General features: G+C 39.0%; 1 protein-coding gene across 1 annotated transcript; it reads left to right on the top strand.

Annotated features, from left to right (window-relative positions):
- Positions 1 to 2979: 2979 nt before the first annotated feature.
- On the top strand, positions 2980 to 14997 carry GNGT1 (G protein subunit gamma transducin 1; the record flags this gene model as incomplete). Its single annotated transcript, XM_082632597.1, has 2 exons — positions 2980 to 3081; positions 14869 to 14997. The coding sequence occupies exons 1-2, from the start codon at positions 2986 to 2988 to the stop codon at positions 14995 to 14997; spliced, it is 225 nt and encodes a 74-aa protein (XP_082488723.1). The 5' UTR covers positions 2980 to 2985.
- Between the last annotated feature and the right edge of the window lie 2913 nt (positions 14998 to 17910).

Below are 17910 nucleotides of genomic sequence, written 5' to 3'. Positions count from 1 at the left end.
CTCTTATAAGAGACATTTACATTTATAAGGGAAATCTCCATTTGTAATTGTGTCTCCCTCTCTGTACCAGAAAGAAGAGGATGAATCTAAATCTCTAAAAGCTCTTATCAGTGGAGAAGGCAGCAACTCAACTCTCATAACGCTGTTTACTTGTGCTTTGCCTGTTAACCTCCCATGTCTCACTCCTCCTCCCCCTCCCCCTCCCCCTCCCCAGCATCTTCTTTTGTCTTTAGCTGGAAACAGCATTTAAGGTGGTGGCTTGGGCCATTTGTGGGAGTTACTCAGTTTTCCTGGGTCTCTCCCACGTATACAGGAGGTATATACGTTACTAAACTTTTGTTTGTTTTTCTTCTATTAATCTTTTATTACAGGATGGTCTCAGCCAAGAACCTAGAAGTGTAGAGGGAAAATTATTTTTCCTCCCCTGCAACATCATGCACTTTTCTCTATGTCTAGGTGAATATTTCTGATGTAAGTTGCAAGTGACTTTATCAATACTTCATGATTCTCTTCTGTATACCAAACAATATACAAAACAATACACAGTGATAAGGACATAAGTTATGAAAGATATGGATGCTCTTGTAAAGGTCTTTACAATCCTTTGTGTCTTAGAGTTCTTAGAAGCAGAGCCTAAGACAGGGACACTTGTCCAAGTGATTTATTGATGGTGAGCTCTCAGGAGAAATCTCTGAAGGAAGGAGGAAAACAGGATGAAGGAGGAGAAGACAGGCAAAGATGCGGTTTCAGAAGTCTAGCTTCATCCTGAACCCATGGGGTGCTCAGGCAGTTTCTCAATTACACCAAGGCTTTTCAGCCCAGAGGCAAGTCGTCTGGGCTATTAGAACCCCACTTCAGCCAGCCATTTGCTACAGGACACCCACAGGGGCCAGTTGTCATAATCTTCCAGACATCACCAGCTGAAGTGGCTTCCATCAGCTAAGGACAAACGTATGTAAAGGTTTGGTGGTCAACAACCGCAGCTTCTGGATGTATAAATACCCCACCCTGGAAAGGGAAAGGGGGGTCTGGGAAGGGCACCAACGACATCTACTACACATGGTATTAAAGGAGCTAAATCATGACCACATGATATCCTTTAAGAGCATTTATAAAGCCACCTATCAGCAAGTGACGTGTTAGACAACACAGTTTGAAACTCTGGAGGTACAGAGTAAGTGAGTAACATCAGCTAACATGTACTGAGGGCTTGCTCCATGCTATGCAGTGTTATGCAATCTTTATTCTTCTCAGAAAACATCTACAGTGTAGGTACTATTATTGCTCCTGTTTCCTAGTAAACTGAGGCACAGAGAGGTTACATAAGTTGATCAGGACCACACAGCTAGCAAGTGCCAGTGAGTGATCATTTCATTGGCAATATATAGTAAAGCTTCTCTGGAACAGAGAAAATGAAATTCTAACCCCTACCCCAAATCAAAATCTCTTAAGTTGGGCCCCTATTTTAACAAATTCCTAAAGTGATTCTTCACAGTCACTGCCAAGTGGAAAACATTTTCCAAGATGGAGAAAAGTTGTGCAAAAGACCATGTCAACAGGTAAAAATGATCAGCAGAAACAGAGGTGCTTGTGAATTTTTGCAGATAGTCTGAAGGGAGTAAGAAGGAAGGTAAGAATAACACTGAGAATGGGCTCTTGAATACCAAGCAGTAATTACACAGGAAGAAATCACTTTTTTGTTGTCATACTGATTCTTAAAATAAGAACAGAATAAAATAAAAATTAAAAGGATAGGAAACATTGGCTTTCAGTACCCATCGGGTGTTCTCTTCCACCTCTGTGCTGGCCTATGTAGGCATTTATCCCTAAAAAATAGGTTAAACTACCTCTTTTCCAGAGAAGAACAGAATATTATAAAACTAAGAAGGAAAATAATATTTCCTTAAGTGTTTTGGAAATGAAAATACTATCTAAGTGCAAGGAAGTAAGTTAATTGCTGAAATGTGATTAGCAGCGTATTTTTATGTAGATGTATGATGTTGTTTTCTGAAATAACATGTGACCTGAATGTGTCTACTTTAATAAAAATATGTCATCATAGAAGTTGGACCAGAGAAACAAAAGAGAAGAGAGGACCTAAAGAGGAGAGATTATAAAGCATGATGCCACTTGGCTACAATGAAATATTTTCCAGGCAATTTCATATAGGAATCACTAGCTACTGTGCCATCTTTCGCATTGCCCATTGATCTAATTAAGAAGAAGACATTGCTAAAAGGGCAGAAGAGTCTGTTTTTTTATGATGTACATCAGGAGATCAGACTCACCGCATCCCCTTTAACCTGCTGCATTTGCTCATCATTGCTGTCCAATTCGTTGTGACAATTACATACAAAAAAATTCCAGGAGAAACACATCTAAGTAGTATGCTAGTTTGTTTCTAACTAACAAGGTTATTTGTTATATTTTCATTCCATTGGTTTATATTTCAATCCATTATTTATCAGGAACATATAATGACACTTTTTGTATGTTTCTCTGTTAATACCAGATCAAATACTCCAGCGATTTAGGGGATTAATGGGCAGTCCTCAGAATGACCTCAAACTAACCTAAATGGCATAAATCATATGAGGGAGGGCTTTGGAGTTGGAGAGATAAGGGTTGGAACCTCAAGTTTTTACACTGTGTCAAATAAACAGGGAAAAGGAGGAACATTGGATATTTACGATTATTTACTGACTGAACTGACCTCTCCCCACAAACCTACTAGCAGGTGTTTACAGTCAAGTACTTAGTTTAATCATATTAATGAAGATTATAAGGAAGCTTTAAAATCTCAAGGCTAGTGTGCAGTGCTAGAATTGTTCAGAGAGCACTCAAGAGAAATTGATTATCATAGGAAGTTAAAACAAACAGTTCACTTAGTAAGTTAAGAGCTGAGGGAAGGGTTGGCTAACATTAACTTGACGTGAGTCTAGCAATTCAGGTGTATAAACTTTCTACCTTTTCAGCAGGCAAAAGATGCCAGTGATCAATATTGAGGACCTGACAGAAAAGGACAAATTGAAGATGGAAGTTGACCAGCTCAAGAAAGAAGTGACACTGGAAAGAATGCTGGTAAACTGCTGCTGTTTTGTATTTTATTTTTAAACTAGAGATAACTGTAGCACTACCAGGTTAAAAGCCATTGAAGGGGAGCAGAATTTGCCACCCCAAAATATGCCTTTTTGGCATAAGGATTATTTTAGGCTGATCATTTTTGAAAAATAGCAGACACAGGGGAAGCTCTGAAAGCCAACTAGAAGTTACCCTTTCCTAAGAGACAAGTTACATTTATAAGGGAAATCTCCATGAGTAAGGGTGTCTCCTTCTCTGTATCAGGAGGAGAAGCATGACTCTAAATCTCTAGAAACTCTTATCATGGAGAACACAAGGACTTAGATCTGCTTAACAGCCTTACCCTTGTTTGCTGTTGTTAAAAAACAAAATTCAACTGAGTAAATTTGAAGATATAATTGGCTTTATTAAATAATTCATGAATTGGGTAGCATCCCATCTAGCAAGTAGAAAGGCTCACCAAGGAGCTGTACAAAATGGAAGGTTTTTATAGGTACAAAGGGGTGGGACAAGGAAGTCATAAACAAAAGAAAGAATTATTTCAGGCAGGAGCAACTTCCTTTGGGGGAAGAGCAGGGGTCTATCATGCAGATTACCTCACTAGTGCTGATCAGGAAGTTACAGATTGATAGGTTTAAATTCCACTCCTGGGAAAGGCTGAAACTGCAGTTAAGTTAGGTATTAAGTTTTGGTTTGTTGATGTGGGGCTTTGTCCATTTAGGGACCGTTCTTTGTTTTAGCTTTGTTTTGTTTTTTTAATACTGTGCTTTTCCTTTTTTTTTTTTTCCCCCCCAAATAAAAAACGTGTATTTGGGGTGTTAAGAATTACAGTTCAGGAGACAGATTTGGGTAAAATGGAAAGAGTGTCCAGGGAAGAGAAAGAGTCAGGGGCTTACAAAGGCAAAGCCAAGAGGTTGTACTCTGACATAAGGGAGGAAATATTTGTCCTTAAGGGATAGGCTGTCCTGAATTATTTTAGGGTAAGGTTCTGGTAGTTATCTTAAACCCATAACTGGCTCCCCACACCCCTGTCATCCACACCTACCATCTTCTTTTGTCTTTCACTGCAGTGGGATTTAAGGTGGTGGCTTGGACTATTTGAGGGAGCTACTCAGTTTTCCTGAGTCTCTCCCTTGTATACAGGAGGTATACATGTTATTAAACTTCTGTTTGCTTTTCTCCTGTTAATCTGCCTTTCTTATTACAGGGTTATCTCAGTCAAGAACCTAGAAGTGTAGAGGGAAAATTATTTTTCCTCTCCCACATCATTCACTGGAGAAACTCAATATAGTTGAAAATAAGTTGTTCAGATAAAATTCATCAGAAATTAAGAAAATTAATAATCATAATTATCTTTTGATTTAGAGTTAAAATCAACAGTTTGGCAAACTATTTTCCATAAGCCAAATCCAGCACTTAGCCTGTTTTTCTATGGCCACTAAGCTAAAAATGTTTTAAAATTTTTATAGAGTTGTTTTATTTATTTATTTATTTATTTATTTTAATTTTTTTTTTTTTCGCGGTACGCGGGCCGCTCACTGCTTTGGCCTCTCCCACTGCGGAGAACAGGCTCTGGACACGCAGCCCCAGCGGCCATGGCTCACGGGCCTAGCCACTCTGCGTCATGTGGGATCCTCCCAGACTGGGGCACAAACCCATGTCCCCTGCATCGGCAGGCAGACTCTCAACCACTGCGCCACCAAGGAAGCCCCTTTTTAAACATCTTTATTGGAGTATAATTGCCTTACAATGTTGTGTTAGTTTCTGCTGTATAACAAAGTGATATACATATATCCCGGTATCCACTCCCTCTTGCGTCTCCCTCCCACCCTCCCTATCCCACCCCTCTAGGTAGTCACAAAACCCCAAGCTGATCTCCCTGTGCTATGCGGCTGCTTCCCACTAGCTATCTGTTTAACATTTGGTAGTGTATATATGTCCATGCCACGCTCTCACTTCATCCCACATTAACCTTCCCCCTACCGGTGTCCTCAAGTCTATTCTCTACGTCTGTGTCTTGATTCCTGTCCTGCCTCTGGGTTCTTCAGAAAAAAAAAAATTTTTTTTGCATTCCATATATATGTGTTAGCATAGGGTATTTGTTTTTCTCTTTCTGATTTACTTCACTCTGTATGACAGACTCTAGGTCCATCCACCTCACTACAAATAACTCAATTTCATTTCTTTTTATGGCTGAGTAATATTCCATTGTATATATGTGCCACATCTTCTTTATCCATTCATCTGTTGATGGACATTTAGGTTGTTCTATGTCCTGGCTATTGTAAATAGTGCTGCAGTGAACATTGTGGTACATGACTCTTTTTGAATTATGGTTTTCTCAGGGTATATACCCAGTGGTGGGATTGCTGGGTCATATGGTAGTTCAATTTTTAGTTTTTTACGGAACCTCCATACTGTTCTCCATAGTGGCTGTATCAATTTTCATTCCCACCAACAGTGCAAGAGGGTTCCTTTTTCTCCACACCCTCTCCAACATTTATTGTTTGTAGATTTTTTGATGATGGCCATTCTGACTGGTGTGACGTGGTACCTCATTGTAGTTTTGATTTGCATTTCTCTAATGTTTAATGGCATTGAGCATCCTTTCATGTGTTTGTTGGCAATCTGTATATCTTCTTTGGAGAAATGTCTATTTAGGTCTTCTGCCCATTTTTCGACTGGGTTGGGGTTTTTTTTGATATTGAGTGGCATGAGCTGCTTATATATTTTGGAGATTAATCCTTTGTCAGTTGCTTCGTTTGCAAATATTTTCTCCCATTCTGAGGGTGTCTTTTTGTCTTCTTTATGGATTCCTTTGCTGTGCAAAAGCTTTTAAGTTTCCATAGGTCCCATTTGTTTACTTTTGTTTTTATTTCCATTTATCTAGGGGGTGGGTCAAAAAGGATCTTGCTGTGATATATGTCATAGAGTGTTCTGCCTATGTTTTCCTCTAAGAGTTTTATAGTGTCTAGCCTTACATTTAGGTCTTTAATCCATTTTGAGTTTATTCTTGTGTATGGTGTTAGGGAGTGTTCTAATTTCATTGTTTTACACATAGCTGTCCAGTTTTCCCAGCACCACTTACTGAACAGGCTGTCTTTTCTCCATTGTATAGTCTTGCCTCCTTTATCAAAAATAAGGTAACCATATGTGTGTGGGTATATCTCTGGGCTTTCTATCCTGTTCCATTGATCTATATTTCTGTTTTTGTGCCAGTACCATACTGTCTTGATTACTGTAGCTTTGTAGTATAGTCTGAAGTCAGGGAGCCTGATTCCTCCAGCTCCGTTTTTCGTTCTCAAGATTGCTTTGGCTATTCGGGGTCTTTTGTGATTCCATACAAATTGTGAAATTTTTGTCCTAGTTCTGTGAAAAATGCCATTGGTAGTTTGATAGGGATTGCGCTGAATCTGTAGATTGCTTTGGTTAGTGTAGTCATTTTCACAATGTTGATTCTTCCAATCCAAGAACATGATATATCTCTCCATCTGTTTGTATCATCTTTAATTTCTTTCATCAGTGTCTCATAGTTTTCTGCATATAGGTCTTTTGTTTCTTGAGGTAGGTTTATTCCTAGGTATTTTATTCTTTTGGTTGCAGTGGTAAATGGGAGTGTTTCCTTAATTTCCCTTTCAGATTTTTCATCATTAGTGTATAGGAATGCCAGAGATTTCTGTGCATTAATTTTGTATCCTGCTACTTTACCAAATTCATTGATTAGCTCTAGTAGTTTTCTGGTAGCGTCTTTAGGATTCTCTATGTATAGTATCATGTCATCTGCAAACAGTGACAGCTTTACTTCTCTTTTCCAATTTGGATTCCTTTTATTTCTTTTTCCTCTCTGATTGCTGTGGCTAAAACTTCCAAAACTATGTTGAATAAGAGTGGCGAGATTGGGCAGCCTTGTCTTGTTCCTGATCTTAGTGGAAATTATTTCCGTTTTTCACCGTTGAGAACGATGTTGGCTGTGGATTTGTCATATATGGCCTTTATTATGTTGAGGTAAGTTCCCTCTATGCCTACTTTCTGCAGGGTTTTTATCATAAATGGGTGTTTAATTTTGTCGAAAGCTTTTTCAGCATCTATTGAGATGATCATATGGTTTTTATCCTTCAATTTGTAAATATGGTGTATCAAATTGATTGATTGGCGTATATTGAAGAATCCTTGCATTCCTGGGATAAACCCCACTTCATCATGGTATATGATCCCTTTAATATGCTGTTGGATTCTGTTTGCTAGTATTTTATTGAGGATTTTTGCATTTATGTTCATCAGTGATATTGGCCTGTAGTTTTCTTTTCTTGTGACATATTTGTCTGGTTTTGGTATCAGGTTGATGGTGACCTCATAGAATGAGTTTGGGAGTGTTCCTCCCTCTGCTATATTTTGGAAGAGTTTGAGAAGGATAGGTGTTAGCTCTTCTCTAAATGTTTGATAGAATTCGCCTGTGAAGCCATCTGGTCCTGGGCTTTTGTTTGTTAGAAGATTTTTAGCCACAGTTTCCATTTCAGTGCTTGTGATTGGTCTGGTTATATTTTCTGTTTCTTCCTGGTTCAGTCTCGGAAGGTTGTGCTTTTCTAAGAATTTGTCCATTTCTTCCAGGTTGTCCATTTTATTGGCATATAGTTGCTTGTAGTAATCTCTCATGATCCTTTGTGTTTCTGCAGTGTCACTGGTTACTTCTCCCTTTTCATTTCTAATTCTGTTGATTTGAGTCTTCTCCCTTTTTCTTGATGAGTCTGGCTAATGGTTTATCAATTTTCTTTATCTTCTCAAAGAACCAGCTTTTAGTTTTATTGATCTTTGCTAGTGTTTCCTTCATTTCTTTTTCATTTATTTCTGATCTGATCTTTATGATTTCTTTCCTTCTGGTAACTTTGAGGTTTTTTGTTCTTCTTTCTCTAATTGCTTTAGGTATAAGGTTAGATTGTTTATTTGAGATGTTTCTTGAGGTAGTATTGTATTGCTATAACTTCCCTCTTAGAACTGCCTTTGCTGCATCCCATAGGTTTTGGGTCATTGTGTTTTCATTGTCATTTGTTTCTCGGTATTTTTTGATTTCCTCTTTGACTTCTTCAGTGATCCCTTGGTTATTAAGTAGTGTATTGTTTAGCCTCCATGTGCTTGTATTTTTTACAGATTTTTTGTAAATGATATCTAGTCTCATAGCGTTGTGGTCAGATACGATTTCAGTTTTCTTAAATTTACCGAGGCTTGATTTGTGACCCAAGACATGATCTATGCTGGAGAATGTTCCATGAGCACTTGAGGTGAAAGTGTATTGTGTTGTTTTTGGATGGAATGTCCTATAAATATCAATTAAGTCCATCTTGTTTAATGTATCATTTAAAGCTTGTTTTTCCTTATTTATTTTCATTTTGGATGATCAGTCCATTGGTGAAAGTGGAGTGTTAAAGTCCCCTCCTATGATTATGTTACTGTCGATTTCCCCTTTTATGGCTGTTACATTTGCCTTATGTATTGAGGTGCTCCTATGTTGGGTGCATAAATATTTACAATTGTTATATCTTCTTCTTGGATTGATCCCTTGATCATTATGTAATGTCTTTCTTTGTCTCTTGTAATAGTCTTTATTTTAAAGTCTATTTTGTCTGATATGAGAATTGCTACTCCAGCTTTCTTTTGATTTCCATTTGCATGGAATATCTTTTTCCATCCCCTCACTTTCAGTCTGTATGTGTCCCTAGGTCTGAAGTGGGTCTCTTGTAGACAGCATATGTACGGGTCTTGTTTTTGTATCCATTCAGCCAGTCTGTGTCTTTTGGTTGGAGCATTTAATCCATTTTCATTTAAGGTAATTATTGATATGTATGTTCCTATTACCATTTTCTTAATTTTAGGGTTTTGTTTTTGTAAGTCTTTTCCTTCTCTTGTGTTTCTTGCCTAGAGAAGGTCCTTTAGCATTTGTTGTAAAGCTGGTTGGGTGGTGCTGAATTCCTTTAGCTTTTGCTTGTCTGTAGAGGTTTTAATTTCTCTGTTGAATCTGAATGAGATCCTTGCTGGGTAGAATAATCTGGTTTGTAGGTTTTTCCCTTTCTTCACTTTAAATATGTCCTGCCACTCCCTTCTGGCTTGTAGAGTTTCTGCTGAAAGATCAGCTGTTAACCTTATGGGGATTCCCTTGTATGTTATTTGTTGCTTTTCCTTTGCTCCTTTTAATATATTTTATTTGTGTTTAATTTTTGATAGTTTGATTAATATGTGTCTTGGAGTGTTTCTCCTTGGCTTTATCCTGTATGGGACTCTCTGTGCTTCCTGGACTTGATTGACTATTTCCTTTCCCATGTTAGGGAAATTTTCAACTATAATCTATTCAAATATTTTCTCAGTCCCTTTCTTTTTCTCATTTTCTTCTGGGACCCCTATTATTCGATTGTTGGTGCATTTAATGTTGTCCCAAAGGTCTCTGAGACTGTCCTCAATTCTTTGCATTCTTTTTTCTTTAGTCTGCTCTGTGGTAGTTATTTCCACTCTTTTATCTTCCAGGTCACTTATTCGTTCTTCTGCTTCAGTTATTCTGCTATTGATTCCTTTTAGAGAATCTTTAATTTCATTTATTGTGTTTTTCATCATTGTTTGTTTTCCCTTTAGTTCTTCTAGGTCCTTGTTAAATGTTTCTTGTATTTTCTCCATCCTTTCCAAGATTTTGGATCATCTTTACTGTCATTACTCTGAATTCTTTTTCAGGTACACTGCCTATTTCCTCTTCATTTGTTTGGTCTGCTAGGTTTTTACTTTGCTCCTTTATCTGCTGCGTATTTCTCTGTCTTCTCATTTTGCTTAACTTACTGTGTTTGGGGTCTCCTTTTCACAGGCTGCAAGTTCATAGTTCCCATTGTTTTTCTGTCTGCCCCCAGTGGGTAAGGTTGGTTCAGGGGGTTGTGTAGGCTTCCTGGTGAAAGGGACTGGTGCCTGTGTTCTGGTGGATGAGTCTGGATTTTGTCTTTCTGGTGGGCAGGACCATGTCTGGTGCTGAGTTTGGGGGTGTCTGTGAACTTACTATGATTTTAGGCAGCCTCTCTGCTAATGGGTGGGCATCTGTTCCTGTCTTGCTAGTTGCTTATCATGGGGTGTCCAGCAGTGGAGCTTCCTGGTCATTGAGTGGAGCTGAGTCTTAGCGCTGAGACAGAGATCTCTGGGAGAGCTTTCACGATTGATATTAAGTGAGGCCAGGAGGTCTCTGGTTTTCCACTGTCCTGAACTCAGCTCTCCCACCTCAAAGCCTCAGGCCTGACACCCCGCCGGAGCACCAAGACCCTGTCAGCCACACAGCTCAGAAGAAAAGGGAGAAAAACAAAAGAAAGAAAGAAAACAAATAAATAAATAAAGTTATTAAAATTTAAAAAATTTTAAATATTGTTAAAATTAAAAAGTAATTTAAAAAAAAGAAGAGAGCAGCCAAACCAATAAACAAATCCACCAATGATAACAAGCGCTAGAAACTATACTAAGGTAAACATAAAAATCAGAAACTAGTCAGTCACATACAGCAAACCCCAAGTCTACAGTTGCTCCCAAAGTCCACCTCCTCAATTTTGGGATGATTTGTTATCTATTCAGGTATTCCACAGATGCAGGGTACATCAAGTTGACTGTGGAGATTTAATCTGCTGCTTCTGAGGCTGCTGGGAGAGATTTCCCTTTCTCTTTGTTCGCACAGCTCCCAGGGTTCAGCTTTGGATTTGGCCCCGCCTCTGCATGTAGGTCGCCGGAGGGCGTCTGTTCTTTGCTCAGACAGGACGGAGTTAAAAGAGCAGCTGATTCGGGGGCTCTGGCTCACTCAGGCCGGGGGGAGGGAGGGGTATGGAATACGGGGCGAGCCTGCGGTGGCACAGTCCGGCATGATGTTGCAACAGCTTGAGGTGTGCCATGTGTTCTGGGGAAGCTGTCCTGGATCATGGGACCCTGGCAGTGGCGGCTGCACAGGCTCCCGGGAGGGGAGGTGTCAATAGTGACCTGTGCTTGCACACAGGCTTCTTGGTGCGGCAGCAGCAGCCTTAGCATCTCATGCCCGTCTCTGGGGTCCGCACTGATAGCTGTGGCTCGCGCCCATCTCTGGAGCTCATTTAGGCAGTGCTCTGAATTCCCTCTCCTCACGCACCTCAAAACAATGGTCTCTTGCCTCTTAAGCAGCTCCAGACATTTTCCCAGACTCCCTCCCAGCTAGCTGTGGTGCACTAGCCCCATTCAGGCTGTGTTCATGCAACCAAGCCCAGTCCTCTCCCTGGGATCCAACCTCCGAAGCCCAAGCCTCAGCTCCCAGCCCCCGCCTGCCCCAGTGGGTGAGCAGACAAGCCTCTCAGGCTGGTGAGTGCTAGTCAGCCGTGATCCTCTGTGCGGGAATCTCTCCGCTTTGCCCTCTGCATCCCTGTTGCTGTGCTCTCCTCCGTGGCTCCGAAGCTTCCCCCTTCTGCCACCCGCAGTCTCTGCCCATGAAGGGGCTTCCTAGTGTGTGGAAACCTTTCCTCCTTCAGAGCTCCCTCGCACTGGTGCGGGTCCCGTCCCTATTCTTTTGTCTCTTTTTTTTCTTTTTTCTTTTGCCCTACCAAGGGGAGTTACTTGTCTTTTGGGAAGCCTGAGGTCTTCTGCCAGCATTCAGTAGGTGTTCTGTAGGAGTTGTTCCACATGTGGATGTATTTCTGATGTGTTTGTGGGGAAGAAGGTGATCTACACGTATTACTCCTCCGCCATCTTGAAGTGTCCTGCTATAGAGTTGTTTTAAATAAAAGGGAAAGAAAAATAAAATGAAGAATATGAGACATCATATTTTAGCTAAGCAATAAAGTTAAACAATGCATATAGGCATTTTGTTTTTACTTTTCTAAATTGATAAGCTTCTCTTTATTTGATATTGTTCAAATACTTTTAGCCAAGACATCCCCTCCAGCACTGTCAAGGCCAGTAATGAATGAATATATTCTGTTCCTTCTTTGCAAATAAAAATGAGTTCAGGCACAAGAACTCACTGGTTTCTCCTAAAATCATTTTTCACATCTTAGAAATGGTTACCAAAAGTCCTCTGCCAGTAGAAGGAGGAGAAGTGGCAAAGGAATAAAAGTTTCCACCAAACAGTGACCGAAGCTTAGAAAATGTAGATATGTATTTTAAATTTCTTTGTTTTGGGAACATCAGTAGGACAAAAACTCCTCCACAAGTGATAAGAGTATATTTCATATTTCTTAAAACAAACAACAAACAAAAAGCTTATCAGGCCAAAGCGAAAAAAGGAGCTTGTATTATCTTCATACTTTGCTCAAAACTCTTACTCCCAGTAAAAATTGGAATTTTGGTTTCTTTTATGTTTATAGTTGCCTCAAACTTCCCTGTTGCCCCTTCCATACAGGCAAAACATGTATTGCTGTAAAGATAAAATTAAATCTGTAAACAGCACAGAAGCTTGGAACGCACACCAAAAAAGTTTAAATCCTTATGTTTATAATTGGGGGAAAATAAACTTTTGAGGTAAAGAAGGGTTATCTTTTTCTTCTTTATTTGAAACATCCAAAAGCTGTTTTGTTATTTATATACTCAGGATTGTTTTGTAGGCAGTTTGGTTGTCATCATGTTTACTATTCACTTGTGGCAAGTTCACCTGGGAATTTTTGTTTTGGATAAATATCGCATCCATCCCCATTTGTCAGGTTTTGGGGTTCCTTTGCCCTATTACTCAATGTGTCTTTGCTCTTGGAATCAATTTAATCTAATATCAAACTGCCAAGACTACACACACATGCACACACACAGAACTTTCCAGGCCTGGACCCAGAGCTCTGACACAGGATAGCATAGTGTCATCACAGTACAGGTAAGTGGGTATCCTCTGGAACCATATTCCTGGTTCAGATTGTGGCTCTACAACTTACTTCCTGTGTAATACTCACTTAAATGAGCTAACTCATCTGTGCCAGTTTCTTCTTCTATAAAATGAGAATAGTAACAATATGTAATTATTATTACTTTAAAAATTATTATTTATATCTATGAACCAGACTGATTCATAATGTGCCTCAACCTACTTTGCTGTTAAGGCAGCATTACTGTCAGAGTAAGACAACTCTTTGCATCCAGTTTCTAAAGCTGAAAGATTTGCAATGACTGTAAGCGAATATAATAGGCAAAAACTAAAAGCAATCTTTATAGTAATAGCTACCATTTGATTGACTATCTATATATGCCAGGTACTTAATGCAATCTGTGTTGCTTCCCCTATTTCATAGATGAAGTAACTATACCTTAGATAAACTATTTTAACTAAGGACACACAGCTGGTAAGTGGGCAGAGTCAAAATCAAACCTGGGATGGCCTGAATCCAATGCCCATGCTCTTTCCACCATGCCATATAACCCTGTATTAAACTATATATACTTATAATAAGGCTCCGTGAAATAATTTTGAAGCACATCCACTCACATAGGATTTTAGGTAGTCTGTTCCTCAGTATCCTCAGATCCTAGCCAGACACTGTCAAAACTAACCCCTCACTGAGTCCTGTTCCTGACGACTGGTTGGGGCCCAAAGAGCTGGTGTTTGGAAGACGGGGGGAAAAGTGAATCTAAATCTCAAGTTTGAATTTTGAGGAGGAAAAAAGTGAATCTAAAGTATTGCATATTTCAAATGTGTGCATAAACTCCAGGTATCGTTCTGTGAAGGAGTCACCTGAACAATGCCCTGCCCCCGATTAGAAATGATCTGTTCTAATATGTAGATAATGAGTTTGCAGAGTTCTAAGTAATCTTAAGTCTTCTGTCTAATGTTGCTTAGAACTTTCATGCAAAAATGGTGTGAAGATTTTATTAAAACAATAAATTCCTTGGGTAACTTACAGAATGGTCACTTCATGGACTGCCAAAATGAAGCAGTTTTGTGTTAATGTCATGAAGGATAAATTAAGTGAAAACAAAACAAGTTGACCATTTAAAAAAATGAATAATTTGGTCCCATGTGTGTATATGCATGTGTATACACACACACACACATACACATACTCATACTTACACATGTATAGAGCTTTGCCTCTCTCTAAACAGTATGTTACATGGTACATTAACAGGCTCTGGCTGAGTCCATTAAGATACCAAAGCCTGATTTTTCACAGGGTCATTACTATAATGGAGCCGATGACTAAGGAGCAAGCTCATAAGCAAAACGAATGATTTAGTTTAGCCAATATTTATTTACTGAGCACCAACTAAATGCAGGCTCTGTTCTAGATGCCTGGGACACATGTGAACAAATCAGCCAAAGGTCCCTTTGGAACTCACCTTCAAGTTTACAATCATGATCAGTCATTGTAGACCAGCTTAAAATAAACTTATATGTGTATACTTCTGAGAATCCAGGAGTGGTGATAAGCCTGGAATTTAACAATTATTCATTCCCTTCCACCTTCACAGGTCATATTTTTGGAGTGAAGAAAACGATTTAATCAGTGCTCACTCTGGTAACGTTCTTGACTTGTGCTGTCAGCTGTTTTCTGATCCCTGGACCCTGTCTCCTCTAAAGAAGCTGGAGGCAGCGTGCGATGAGAGCCCTTAGCTGGAGTATGGCGGCTGGTTAGCCTTTGCCCAGAGATACCCACAAGGGCAGGGCAGGGAGCAGCTATTTCTTCTTCTCTCGTAGAAAGTACAAATGCATTGGCAGAAAGCAGAATCACATTAAGACAGAACACACACAAAAATTCTTATTATAAATGCATTCTTGGATTCTGCAATATTCTCTATTAAGCCAAATGAGTCATCTCTTTCTTTTTTTCCTTTAAGGTGTCCAAATGTTGTGAAGAAGTAAGGGATTATGTTGAAGAAAGATCTGGGGAGGATCCATTAGTAAAAGGTATCCCAGAGGACAAAAATCCCTTCAAGGAGCTCAAAGGAGGCTGTGTGATTTCATAAAAAAAAAATTTTTTTTAATTCCATGGAATATCTTGAGCTTTAATGACATACTGTTTGGTCATATGTAATAATACTATTAAGCATGTACATGAATTTTTAAATTATAAATATGAGCATTTAATAAAATTTGGACTGTGATAATACATAAGTCTATGCTTTTCTTAAAGTACTTAGCACAGGGTTTAACACATAATTGACAACAAATATTGATTGACCCATTTCTTTAACAATAATATGTTTTATAAATGAGTCTATATTATTCTGGATGCCAGCATATAGTTAATGTTTTATGTTTCTCCATTACCCTTTCAGCACTCTTAATTTCATGGTTAGACTTGTATTTTCCGCAGCCTTTCACTTACTTAGAGAATTAAGAAATCTATTCTTCTGATTCACGGAAAACCTATCTTGGCAGAATGTATGCTGTGAAGAGTTTTGTTGTTGATGTTTTGTTTTCTGTTTCCCTTTCTCAACCCTCAGTCAGCAGCAATGGTTTTAACATAACCTCTTTCTGCATTCTTACCAGTTCTACTTGTCACCAATGACATGACTTTTTCCTAGAATGCCAGTTGGATTAAGGGTTCAGTCTGTGGTCATGGAGCATGGTGGATTTAAGCAGCACTCAAATAAAGGTCATGAGAAGCCAGAAAGGTCTGGCTCTGGCACTTTACTGCCTGCCTGACTTTGGATAAATTACTTAATCTCAGTTTCTTCTACTGTAGGATAGGGATAATAATGATCCAACCCCCTTTTTCATGGTGGTTAAATATTATACTAGGGTAACTACAGCACTTAGCATATTGTCTGACATGTAGTAAGACCCAGTAAGTGTTAACTAGTATTATTACTGGGAACAGAACTAGACAAAATACTTAGAATCCTTTAAGATGCATGCAATTCCATGCCTTCCCCACGAAGACTCACCAGTATAGTCTTTTTTCTGCAGCAGTGTAAGGGCAAGATGATAGAATAATAGCTATCACCTGCATCACCTGCCTAATCAGTTTCCTCCCGGCATCTTAACTGAGTTCTCGTAAGCCAACTTTCACTACCTTTGTGCTAATGACTAAGAGATAACTTGCCTGTGCTTCTGTAACAAATGACAAGTGTAAACTACCCCAACTCGGAAACTGTTTTTGTTGTTAGTGTCTCTATGTTGCTACCCCACGTTTACAGTGCTGTTTTTGGATACGTTAGTAATCAGAATACTCAGAAATGCTAATTGATTATCATCCTTTTAAAAACAAGATAAGAGTTATCTATGATTGGGCCTGGAAGGGAATCTAAAGGTCGTCTCAGGTTTGGCTCCTAGCACAGTGCCCTCCTACTCTGGCCAGAGTAGATGTTCAGCAAAGATCTATTGACTCTTGTCCAACCCCTTCATCTCGGAGTGGAGAAAATCGAGGATCAGAGAAATGAATTGGCAAATTTCTCAGGGCCAGATTCTGGATCTCTGGATGAATCGCTAGCAACACACTCCAACACATATCAAACTGTTAATGAGTCTAAGCGCATACTGCTTGCCGCACGACAGGCCAATAATCAAGAGATGAGTTCTTCAGGCAACAACTCTATTCAGAAAGCAATAAACAACTCTATTCAGAAAGCCAGCAAACTAAAAAAGATGGTTGGCTTGTGTCCCAAAGAACCATCTTTCCTGAGTTAGAATTCTGGCTTCTTTTATACTAAAAGAGGAAGGAGTCAAAGTCAAACATTTCCTGGTTCCCATCAGCCTCTGCAGGGGATGTATTCATTTCTTTCTCCCTGCCATCATTCACAGGTGGGCCTGGTCAGGGTGTTTCCTGTGAGCTAAACAAAGGTATTTTAGCTAAATGCATATTACCTAGGAGGCAGGGTTCCCAAATATGGGCCATTATGTAAAATTTAAGCTTACAGGCAATATCCCTTTAGTGATTAACTTGTAATAGAATACAAAAGATTCTTCCCTATTACAAAACATGCTTTGTGTATTAAGGGATTCCAAGATAAACTACAAGAGTCTCATCATTTTTCCTCAGGAGAAGCTTTTTTCCCCTGTGTAAAATTACAAAAACCCTCTCCAACCTCACCCCCAGCACTCCCTATCTCCCTTTCCCACTCTAATTTTCCTCTGTAGTACCCACCACCTTCTAGCATCCTATATATTTTATCTATTTGTTTGTTTGTTTAATTGTGGTCTGTCTCTAGGAGCTTTTTCCATGTGCCATTTAATGTTTATTAAGTGTTCAATATATCTTTTTTTTCTGATTAAAAAATATGAAGTCTTGGCTTTGACATTTAGTAACATGTATAGTCCTAACAACGTCTCTGCCTTTCATCTAACAACTGGAAATAGATTTGGGAGCCAGAAGATGCTACATTAAAACCCTGACTCATCCACTTTATAGCTGAGACCTTCAGATAAGTAATTTCAACACTTGAACTTTGTATAATGGATTCAGGTGGATCCTTATGTGACTATATAAAATCATTTAGATAGGAGAAAAACATATAGAAAAAAAGTAATGTCTTCGATTATTATAAAACCTTTAGACTTCCTGTAGTCAACAGACTTAACTATTAAATAATCCCTGACCTGTCACCTCATTTTCTCACCTGGATTTAGTCATACTGATCTCTCCATCCGAAATGTCCCTCCACTCCATCTCATTTCAGCCTTTGAAATCCTACCCCTCTTCTGAGGCACACTAAAAACTGTCTCTCATTCCATTCCCAGCCTATATCTCTTTAGTCATTTAACATTACTTTGCTTTCTCTTACTATAATTTATATGGTTGTCTTAGTATCAGTGCTATACTGTAAATTTCCCAAGTCAGAAACTCTGTTCATCTTTGAAACTGCCATATCAACTAATAAATTGTCTCTACAATTTAATTAACTTAATAAGTGTTCAATTAAAAGCAGGCAAGGGAC

This window comes from Mesoplodon mirus (genome assembly GCF_964341445.2).
Source record: "Mesoplodon mirus genome assembly, chromosome: 9".
NCBI lineage: Eukaryota > Metazoa > Chordata > Mammalia > Artiodactyla > Ziphiidae > Mesoplodon > Mesoplodon mirus.
This window is presented reverse-complemented; position numbering and strand designations above follow the sequence as displayed.